Source organism: Protopterus annectens, chromosome 4.part1, assembly GCF_019279795.1.
Source record: "Protopterus annectens isolate FY-2018-M chromosome 4.part1, PAN1.0, whole genome shotgun sequence".
Taxonomy (NCBI): Eukaryota; Metazoa; Chordata; order Ceratodontiformes; family Protopteridae; genus Protopterus; species Protopterus annectens.
In genome coordinates this window covers 931,773,654-931,785,964 of record NC_056734.1, presented here as the reverse complement: position 1 = coordinate 931,785,964, position 12,311 = coordinate 931,773,654, and the positions used below count along the sequence as shown (strand labels likewise).

Below are 12,311 nucleotides of genomic sequence, written 5' to 3'. Positions count from 1 at the left end.
TTGAAACATGGTTCAGTTAGTTTATTCCACCAAAAGCTTAAAATCACAATGAGTACTGAAACCGGCAGTATATTGTATCATACATACAATATACTGCCAGTTTCAGTACTCATTGTGATTTTAAGCTTTTGGTGGAATAAACTAACTGAACCGTGTTTCAACGTTCCCTGGCACTTGTTTCTTGGATTTATAGTGCTTTGAAGTGCTACTTTATTTTTCTTGGTTCGTAGCTAATTAAATAGTTATTACTGGAATTTTATTATTAAGTGATATCGTGGATTAAATGTATTTACGATACATAGAGACTCCAGTGTTTGGGGGGCTCTGGCAGCATCTAAAATTTCCAGCTACACCACTGCTTTGTCTGGAAAATGTAAAATTTAAAATTCTGAAGTTGTTTTTTCAAGCTGAGTTTAAATTCCTTATTGGGCTTAAAGCCCCCGCACAAAGTTTCTGTGTAATGTGTGTAAAGTATTCGGTTTTGCGTATTACATTGCTGTAACTGCACTATCTGCAAACAGTGCCTCACAAAACTGTGTGTTTCTGGCAGAATTACAAGTAATGTACATTGTATTTATTGTGCCCCATAATCACCATCAAATAGCTACTAGACCCTAAAACATGCCATCTTCACTAGAACTGTTAGTGCTTTAATCTGTTCCAAAAAGTTTTAAAATACCTGATGTGTGAATTTTAGATTATGTGAAGCAATGAAAGTAGCCCAAGAAAATGAGGTAAGTTAAGCAAATGTCTCAACTGTCTACATAGCCAGCATTAGGCATTCACCAAACCTACAGCCACGGGGAGCCCCCAATTAACTCCCCACAAACGAGGGCCCCCATGCAGCAGCTGCGGGTTTCTCTACCTTCTCTGTTCAGTTCGGCATCTCATGGACGTCTGCACAGATGTGTGACATGACGTCACCAATCAGCAAATCACAAACTTTTTTCTGTCTCTCTCTCTCCTTTTTTTGTTATATACTTGCCTGTAAGCTGCACTCAATCAGATCTGCTTCAGTGAAGCAGAGACTTGATAGGTTGCAGCAACCAGGGATGTAAGTTGTCTTTTTTTTTAAACAATGAAGTGCTTGTGGGACCTGACCTACATTCTCTTGCATGCACTTATTTCTGAACAAATAGTAACCTACCTCAAAGTCCTTCGGCACAGGAAATCTGCATAAAGACTAAAATATTTATTTGTTTACCGGGAACATCCTACTTTTAACTTTACTCTTGTATTGGCCTTATTCTTTCCCTCCTTATATACTTTAGGAATATCCACCAACATGCCTGCACCACTGCCTGCCTCAATGCATCTACATACAAAGCTTACATCTTGAATGACATGACTCCAACTAGAAGTTGTGAGCGACTACAGGTTAGACTTTATACAGTTAGAGATTTAGGGGTAAATATTGTAATTATATTTAAGTCCATTGATATACTGTAGTTCAAGCTTTAGCAGACAACTATCGCAAAATGAACATTTCATTTACTTTTATCCATCATGCTCAGCTCTATGCTAAACACATCTCTTCACTTTGTATTGCTATTAGTTTCATTTTGTTCACTGTTCACCCCAAGTAGTTTTGAATTATTGTATGTTAGAGATATCAGAACACATCACTGTCTTCTGCACATAAAATAAAGTGGTTACCTGTCACCAGTTGTTACCTGGTTACTCTCAACATATCTGCCAAATTAGTTTATGTTTTTGTACCCCATCCTCTGTACTTACAGCATGAAACATTGTCTATGGCCTAAGAATAAGAATAACCTAACTCTGCTAAGACCCCTATTTGTATGTCCTTTTAGAGAGAAAACAGTCTCAAAATGGGCAGTGCTTTTGGAATAATCTGTTACTTTTAGTGAGACAGCAACAAACCTGTCCTTCCTTCCATCTGGAGTAATCTCAAGGAACACGTACCCAGTGAACAGAAATATAATTGTCTAAGGGACACTGAATAAGACAAGCTACCAAAACAAACCTCTACAGAAGTTTTAGTGTGAGCACAATAATTCTAAGCAAATAGTAACACAATATCATAGTTGTAGGGTACTATTACTGAACAGATATACAGTTTGTAAAATGACCTCTCTGTGTCGAATGTGCTCACTGTTGAGTGCAGAGAGTCCTGCTCTATAATACTGAATATTTCTACATCTTAATTCTGCTCCTTAGTTACTCTCTTTCTCATTTCCATGATTGTCTCTAGTGTCGCCTTCATCTTCTGTTACTTCACAAATAAGAAGAATCATCTTCATCAGTCCCTTGCATTAGCCATTTCCATCTACTTTCCCAGTGTGTCTTTTTCCTTCTGTATTCCATCCTTGTTTGATCTGCTCAGATGGTGTGTTAGCTTCAGCAAAAACTCACAACTGTCTTCAGATCAGAGAAGGTTTTAGTTGTGCCCTGCATAAAAATCCTGAGTTCAGCCAGGTAGAGGTGTCTCCATCTTAGTCCCTTCTCCTTTCATACCCAAATTACTGCAATAAAAACATTCTTCCTTCTCTTAGTCTCAAAGGAGAAATCTTGATTTAAAAAAAAACTCCCTCACCATTAAGTTTCCAGATTTCAATCACACTCTCTTTCATTACATATGAAAGGAATCTCAGTATTACTGGTTGAGGTCTGCGGGTCCCTTCTGTATCTGGCCACCATGTAGTCCTGTGAGCTCTCTCCAGTTTCACATCTTCTTCCAAAATACTAGTCTATTTTGTCAACATATTGCCCATCCAATCACTTCCCTTCAATTTCTCTGGAATACATGCTATTCTAATACTCTCTGTTCTAGCCCTGTCTTCTTCTCCTCTAAACAGTCTAATCTCACCTCCTCCACCTCTACCCTTGCTTTAACTTTTCAGTTTCATCTTTCAGGGTCTGCAGTATGTCAGAATACTAATTTAATCCTTCCTGCATTTCCTCCATTCTCCTTCCCTGTTATAAGGTTATTCTGGAGCACACCTTCATCTTGTGCCACATTTTAGCTGGTGAGACTTACTCCTCCATCTTGGCTTCTGATGAATCAGGCTGTATTCTATCCTTATCTCCTTTACTTTTCTTATTTTGGGCCTGACTGACATTCAGATCACCTTAACCTAATTTTCTAACATTTAATTGACTTCTTTTGAATACTGAAATTCCAACATCACTCAGCTGGAGCTGGGTGACACAGACCTGCTGCTACTTAACTTGGCACTATTTTGGAAGTCCAGAAGGCATATCCTTGTTTGGAATGATACCTACACTACTCCCCATTCTTGAACCCAATTATGACTGTGTAAGAATGGTGACTCTGTAAAAGTCAGGTACATGAGTACATGGGTCTGCTTCACCCTACCATTTCATCCACTGGCTTCTTGTTTTAGGCTGTGGAGGACTGGCACAAGAAAATGATCAGAATACAGACTGGAACTGGCGAACATCAAAAGAGAAATCAACAAAGCAGAGGTAATGGATTTGCAAAGTTAACATATTATCCCACCTTTACATTAAGTTTGTTTTAAGAGAAAGGGCTTGCCATTTCCCTACCTTCTCTTGCAAATGTCTGAGATTTTCTGAAACATTAAGAATCCTGTGAAAAAACAAGGTAAAGTAAAGCTATTTTGATATGCACACACAGACGTGTGTGTGTGTATTATACATGTATGTAATTACACACTTGCACACACATGCCTATAATTTTTTTGTAAAATATTAAGAAGTATAAATTGAAAAACTATAAAAATAGAAAATCATAACTTTTCTGCAGGGAACAACCTCCTCTTGCACTCACCATGTGAGTGCCTTTGCCGTTCATGCACCCCCAACTCTGTGTGAGTGTGTGTGTGTGTGTGTGTGTGTGTGTGTGTGTATGTTTATGGCCTACAGTCACTTGTGTTCACAGTGATTTATACTTTCTGAACGAACAATATGGTAAATATGATATGCGACTGCAAAGTGGCATACGTGTTATAGCATTTAAGCAGTTAGGCATGGATATCCACTGTCTTCATAGGAACACAGAATCATAGGACATTACTAGGCTAACAGCCCCAGGGCCTCACACTCCCTGTATACTCTATTAGGCACCCCCTCTGAAACAGTTCAATATCTGCTTGCTAGAAATAACCACCAAACCTAGACGGCAGTTACATTACCAAATCAGGCACTACTTTTAACTTATCTCTGCTCTGACCCTTAGCTGTACTATTACCACCAGTAATCTCCTAACTTACAGGCTTACAGATTGATTTTTTTGTTACAATGGTATCACTTGAGCTGTTGCTACCTCTGCTCTGCAGGTGTATTCTTTACCCTACCCACAATTACTACAAACCCCCCACACACACACTACACTTATAATATACAAAACACCACACTTTAATCACTGTTATGCCAATCTGCTCACTATTACTTACCTCACTTCCACACTCACTACCACACTCTACCTTGCACATTAATCACACTTCTCTCTTACTCAAGACACTCTACCTAACTTTTTAACATGTTAATCCACTAAAAGCCCACCATATTTCTTCCAACCCTACTTGCATGCATTACATCCTAGAGTCATTGCCAAGCCCCGCTCACATCATCTGCCCTCAACCTCATCTTACTCTTATTCTATATCTCCTAGCTTGTAACCTGTCTCATCCCAATCCTTCATCAAATACACACATATCAAAGGAACACACACCAACCCAGCATACAAGCTCAAAAATAAGCACAGTAAAATGGTCTTACCACAACCACTCCTCTATCACTCTTGTCCTTGGAGGACATCCTTACCACACCCACCCTACACGAGCCATCTCCCACTACACTTAATAATAAGCTACTTGTCATGAATCTTCATTTCATAAGTATTTAAAACAAATTACCTGACCTACATGCATGCATAGCAGCACAAATCCTGACATGTATATTGCTAGTGAAGCCTGGCTAACACCTAAAACCAAAGATAAAGACATCCTTTCCCCAGGGTTTAATATAATAATAATAATAATTATAAACATAAAAAAGCTGGAGGAGTAGCCAGCCATCTTCTACAATAACACCCTGAACTTCACCAAATACCCTCATCTACTACACAGTTTCAACAATGCTGAAATAACTATCTACTAATACACCTCAACAATCAAGAACATATGAATCATATTCAGTTATATTCCACCTGGTGGCAATGCCCCAGTCATTTTAGAAATCCTAGACTGGACCTCACACAATATACAAAATGAAACCATCTTACTAAGTGACGTTAACACAAACTACTCCATAACTTCAACCCGGCATCCCTATCAATTAACCTCTTTGGTTTCACCCAAATATTCACCTTCCCAACCAGAAATGATAAACATATTAACCATCAATCTTGCACTGGATTTGTGCAAAATCCCCCTCTAAAATCAACACTGCTGGCTGGCTGACACCATAAGTGACCCCTCCCCACCTTGTTTAGTCCATCATTCGATTAAAAGGTTGGGGAATGCTCTAAATCTGTAACACCTATGGTTTCAGGAGGCACTGGCTTAAATTGAGTTATTTCCTAAACGATTATTACTGTACTGCCTTGATCATGGAAGATGTGTTTGAAAGGATGCAAGAAAAACAAAGGCTGAACAATAAATTAATTTCTTTCCTTAATCATAATTTCTGTACAAGCCATCATTGGATGAAAAGGCTGTGTGAAAAGAAAAAAAAAAACTTAAAAATTCTCATCAGAGCATATAGAAAGGTATAGCTTCTTGAAAAAGCTGAAGAGCAAGCCAAAATGTGATAAAAGGAAAAAAAAAGTAATGTGCATGGTAGGGGGAGCACTGGAGGATGTGTGTGTTGGGGGGGGGGGGGCTGAAACAGTAGGCAGTGCTAGGGCACCATTTCACCTAAGTCCAGCCCTGTACACAGAATTGTAAAGATTATTTGTTGCAACTAAATGCCAGTAACTGTGACTGCCCCTTTGGTAGATGGGCCAACACAGTGTCGTACACTGGTCTGTTGTCAGTCTGTGTATACTACTTCTAAAAGTTTGCAACATGAACTAAAATGTTACTTGGGGGGGGTGACAGTGACAGGGTGTTACTTAGTTTGGAAGTCCCTAGGGGCCTCCCAACGTCACATTTGCTGGGGGCCCTCAAAATGCTAACACTGGCCCTGACTGTCTAGATTTTCACAAAATGTCCAGATTTTTGTTTCAAAGTTTGGCCTGTTCCTCATAATATTTTTGGTTTTCAACAAATCACTGGGATAACCTGAGGAATGAAATTGTGAATAATGTCATACATTTCAGTTTCAGACTTCATATCATTTAGAAAATGCATTTTAATACATATCCAGTTATTTTAGCAACTTTCTAAGTTTAAAAGAGCAATATTTAAACTCTGTTCCCATTTTTGGGCCTTTGTACCCCCATTATATTAGGCTTTATTAAGATTTCTTGGGCTAATAGGTTGGAAGGTATGCCAGCAATTAATTTTGTTTTTAAAAGAAAAATGCATTTTAGTTTTATACAAGTTCAAAGTTTGTTACAAGCTCAAACGTTAATATAAATAAAACACTATTGTTATGGCTATATTTTGAGTTTCATATTTTGTGTGTTCTTCAATCTGTACTTGAATGTAGGTATCACACAACTCCATTGGGGTGAGCAGGGTTACATAATTATGCCTGCAGATTGTATGTTAATCAGCTTCCAGATTTTTGGCCAGCTGTACCTACTTTTCATGGGCCTTTGTCCAGATGTTTGACATTTCCAGGTTGGGAGGTATGGCCTGAGCCCATGTCACCAATTATGGAGTTATGTACCTGTTGTGTGGTTGGGGGTCATACCAGTATGTTATGTGACTGTGTGCCACTGTCCCTAGACTAAGTTATGAATATGAGAGCTATGGCATTACTGATGACAGAAGGTGTGCTCTCAACTTCAGTCTGTTATGCTGGCACAGGGGAAGTGTTTGCTTCTGCTGCTGAACCTGTCAAGGTAAAAAGTGTGTGTGTGTCTTTTGGCTTTTCCCGGTTAGGGGTCGCCACAGCTAATGATTGGCAGTAGAGTTTTACATGCTGGCTTGCCAGGCCTAACGCACAACCTTCAACGAAGGAACGCCCATTCATGCATGTCATCACACAGTAGACGCTTTAACTGAGAATCGAACGGGCAACATCTAACTGTGAGGCGACAACGCTACCGCAGCACCACCATAAGTAATATGTTGAAATCTCTGACAACCAAACTATGAACTTTCTTGTATGTCTGACGTACACTGGGCACCTGGTGAAAGCTGAGCTCTATGAATACCAATATTTCAGAAATGTGTATGCATTTCAATAGGTGTAAAATGACTTTGGCTTCATGTGAGTAGTCTGTGCTGAATGGCATTGAGTGCAGAAACATGAGTCAGCTTATAGCAGTTCTCAAACGAAACTATGCCATACCTGTTGGATAGGTATGCAGTATATTAACAATCAGTAGAACTTTATTCTAACCTACTATGACTGTATCCCTAACACCCATACAACACCTTAAAAACTGCTATTAAAGATTTACTTAAAAGGAGATCCGTAAAATGTAAAAGATTATTAATGAAATGCTTCAACATCATTAAGAATGACTGCATCATAAAAAACTTGAGGTCATGCTACTAGACCTGTTTAGACTACCCCAAAAAGTAAATTATGACAATCGTTTGAGTAAATCGATGAAGACAGAAATGCCACTATTCCAACACATGCACAGATATCGCATTGTTCAAAGTTTTCCATTCAAATAACAAAAGAAGCAACTGCACTAACAAAAAACTTTGGATGTCAATGTGACTGCTTCAAAACAGTTTATAAAGCAACCGTGACACTGCTATAAGTTGCATAGGTATTAGTAATATATGGTTGCATGGGTTGGCCATAGTGATGCCACACCTCAGAGGGTGTGGTTCACACAATCTTCTCCCCTGTCCTGCACTTACATAATATATACTATTTTACTGGCAATTCATAAGATGGCATTAGTAAAAGCCCAGGGTTAAGCCCCAAGCTGGTCTAGAAAGGAGGCTAAGATCCTCATCAACTTGCTGTAGGAGTTATACCTGCAGATGTCCGAGCAGGATGTGGCCTCAGAATGGAAAAAGATAGATATCTGGCAGAAGCTGGGAGAAGACCTGTCAGCCCCAACAGGTATCCTCCCACTCTATGCAGCGGTGATATGAATATGCACTGTCAATAAAATATTACAACAGCAGTTTATGAGGCATTTTTATCTCCATTTAGTATCTCTTTAGCTTTCTCTTTCTCTTTTTATTAACTTACTATTTTCCATTTTTTTTATCTTCTCTCTTTTATCTTCCCTGTCCCACTGGCCCAGAGATCACAGGGGCGGCCCACCCTTGTGCCTCCCAGGTCAGGGACCTATCACCATCTCCCTCTGCCTGTCCAGTGATATTTGTACAGGGTAGCAGAATGGCTCTGGTCCTGTGGGCATTCTGGTGAGGTGTAGCCTGGAAAGCTGCAATTGATGCGAGCTTCAGGTCCTGGCTGAGCTGGAGGTAGAGAGACACCTTATAAAAACAGCAGGTTAAAGACTTGCTGACTTAGTCAGCTCCATCCAGTTAGCCACTGGAGTTCTCCACCACCACGTCACCAGGGTCCCCCACTGCAGTTACATCAGGCAATAGGGATAACGGAGGTCCTCTGGACTGGGGTAAAATCCTGTTTCAACACCAACTTTTATCTTTTTTGTGCGTGTCTGCCACCTGTAGGTCTTGTGTCCCTCAGCGATGTCACCCCATAGTAGTCTTCCTGTCCAATGCTTTGACTGCCACCTGCTAAGCAGAATTAAAAGGCCTTAGTGACTATATGCCAAACTTATTCGAAACAAACCATTTGAAGACTAAATCTTAACAGAACCAGCAAATGTATGTATTTTATACACTGCCACATTAACACATTAACCTGTGCTTAACATTTCATGTCATCTGATTTTATGAACTGATTTTCTTAACATTTAATGACAGCTTCCCTCTGTTATTAATAAACCAAACTTACTCCACTGTTTGATGGTAGCATGTTTAGCAATCTACTCCAAACATTCAGGATTACAAACACTGAATTAACAGCTACAAATATTTTTACATATATCATAGAAAGTAGATTTTTAAAGAAAATGTGTGCGTGCGTGTATATATATTGATGTACTTTGAAATACTGAAGTAGCAAAATCTGAACATCAAATCAATGCTCCTGAAAAATCACAAATCAAAAAAAAATTTAAGAAAACCCCCAAAACACAACTCATGGTTTTTGCAGGTGGGCAAGCCCCATGCTCCACCTTCCCAGTTGGGGGGGTGGGGTGTGTTAAGGGTATGTGTGCCTCCACACTCCCTGCTAATTAAATATACCAACTCAGAGACTGCAAAACAGCAGGGAAAGGGACAATTCCCACTCCCCACTGTTTTGCAATGTCTCACAAAGGAATGCCAGCAGAAATGATGATTTGATTACCTGATCGCTTTTTCCAACATTATAGACATTTGACTATATATACTGCGATGATGGTGCTGCAGTAGCATTGTCGCCTCACAGTAGGATGTTGTCCTGTTCGATTCTCAGCTAGAGCGTCTTCTGTGTGGAGACATGCGCAAATGGGCGTACCTTCGTTGAAGGTTGTGCATCAGGGCCGGCAACTCGGCATGTAAAAATCTACTGCCAATCATTAGTGGACCGGAGTTCCGCTGTGGTGACCCCTAACCGGGAAAAGCCGAAAGACACAACAACAACAAAAATAGACATTTGACTATATGGAGTGATACTGTATGTATATGTATCTATACTAACTCCACTGTCACACAACCGCATCCACAAAGCAATCAGTTTTATATTTTGCATTAAAGATCAGTCTCACCATTTATCTGACTGAAGTGACAGGAATCCTTACCATTGGACTGCATTCGAAATTTGTTTGTCTCATGTTTTTCCTTAAGCAGAAGGCCCAGAGCTGCCTGACATAGACTTTCTTTAGTTGTGTTCTTCTTCTTAGGAAACAGTTCCTTGTAGTGCTGAGGGATGAAGTTAGTGTGCACATGACCTGCTTCAAACTCTGAATGGCTTGACAAGTTCAGCAAAAAGTCAATATTAGTGTTTAGACCTACAATCTACAAAAGAGAGCCAGAAAAAAAAAAGAGGGGTGATGTTAAAATCAAGGCAAGACCACTGTTATTCATTACAACATCTAGAAAAGAGTTTTATTCAACAGTCATCACCTCAACGTATATGTATTGATTTCTTGCTACACAGCTACTTATGTGTGGAAACTGGCTGCACCCCTCTATACGATACCAATTTGACAGGGGAGGTCGAGTCTGAGATGCCCCTAATCTGGAGAAAGGAATTCTCCGAGATACCACAATCTCAAGCTAACAATAAAAATCCCAGTAAATGCACTTTTCTCATTGCACTTTAGAGTACCATTTGATGACTGACACATCACACTTATACCTGGCACCCGTTTGTGTAGGTGTCTACATACATACACACACACACACACACACACACACACACACACACACACATGCTTGTTTATTTCCCAAGTTACTGGTATTGTTTTTCTGTTTGTGTATGTACACTGCATCGTCAAGTATTTTAACACTAACTTACTGTTTCTATGTTTGACTTTTGGTCCAAGTCATGTCTATTTATTTATTTAGAGACAAACAGAGAGATGGGGCTGCAGCATTCTGTCAATTGCACAGCTAGTTGACTACAGGATCTGTTGAGTCTTGCAAAAGTAATTGTTGCTTCCATTATGGAATTTCACTTTTGGATGTGGTTGTGTGACCGTGGAGTTAGTTTACGCACTTATACATAGACAGATAGATAGATAAGATACATACACGCATACACACACACACACATATATATATATATGTGTGTGTGTGTGTGTGTGTGCGCGCGCGCGCGCGCGCGTGTGTGTGTTATATATATATATATATATATATATACACACACATATATATAAAATGTATACTACATTATATACATACATATGCAAATTAGGGGGTGCAGGAGGCAAATCCACCCACCTAAGACATGCTTGCGGTGTTTCTTTTACTGATCATAAAACAATTTTGCTTGATCAGTCTTGACCTCTTCAAGAGGTGGAGGTATAGACTAAGGGTGGGTGCTGGCAAGGGGGTAATGGTCACTAGACTCATTTGCCCTGAATTTCCTCTAACCAATGATGCCTAACTGACAGAGTTCTCTAACAGCTGAGGCTGGTAGAAGAGACGCATACCAACCAGGGGATGGAGATTTTGGGCCCATAAAGAAGGGCCCTCTGACAGGTAACTGACAGCACCAAAAGACCTGGGACTCTAGTTGGGATGAAGCCTTGGTAGTAACCATCACAAAAGAAATGACAGGGGGATCTCACAGGCACAGAGGTCACATAGCTGAAGACGCAGTGTTGATTTCCAAAATGAAGCCTGATTTACCAAGTTAAAGTCAAAACAATAATGTATGGTGAATGACTGCACCAATGACTAGGTCACCAGTGGTGCATATTTTTACAGTGGAGACTACTTCCTCAGAGCAAAGGGGACTGACAGTTGGCCCATTCTTACTTTTTCAGAGCAAAGGGGACTGACAGTTGGCCCATCCTCCTAAACTTGTTAACCTGCCTCGAGAATACTTAGGCACGAGTGTTAAGTCCAGATAGAGAAAAACATCTGGCTCCTATGGATTCTGTCCAGCAAAAAAGAAGAAAAGGGAAGTGAATGGATACTGGTTCAGGGACAATGCGCAACCACCTACGGGAGGAAACATGGGCTCATACTGATGGATGTCCTGCATTTGTGAAACACCAGATAACTTTCCCTGAACACAAAAGCTTGAAGCTCCAAGATTCTATGAGCAGACAGAATGGAAACAAGGCAGTGTGTTTTCAAAGAAATTAACTTCAGCTTCTCCAAGCTACTGAGCTCAAAATAAAATAACCTTCTTACAGGAAGAAGACTCCCTCATGACACCCTCTCTACAAACAAGTCATTAAGCAAGTCACGTACGAGGTTCAAGCCACATACAGGGAAGGTGGTGATCTTCAACTTACTTGTTATGTTCAACATACAACATACTTGGCAAGGTGTTGAAGGGGTGTGCTGATCAGTTATGTCTAGTACGGACAGACATCTTCAACTAATCCCTTGCTATGGAGGAAGTTCCCTCATGTTTCAAGGAAACAAATATTGTCCCACTTCCAAAGAAACCCAACGTTACTTGCCTCAGTGACTTCAGAACGATTGCCTTAACCTCAAACGTCATGAAGTGCTTTGACAGGATTGTGAAGAAAC

General features: G+C 40.0%; 1 protein-coding gene across 1 annotated transcript in view; it reads right to left on the bottom strand.

Moving 5' to 3' along the window:
• Positions 1–12,311, bottom strand: part of MCCC1 (methylcrotonyl-CoA carboxylase subunit 1) — a gene marked incomplete in the record, with an annotated part of 1,520,932 nt that overhangs the window by 682,226 nt on the left and 826,395 nt on the right. The window contains 1 exon segment of the mRNA XM_044070663.1: positions 9,902–10,118. Within this exon segment, the coding sequence (XP_043926598.1) occupies positions 9,902–10,118 (217 nt within the window).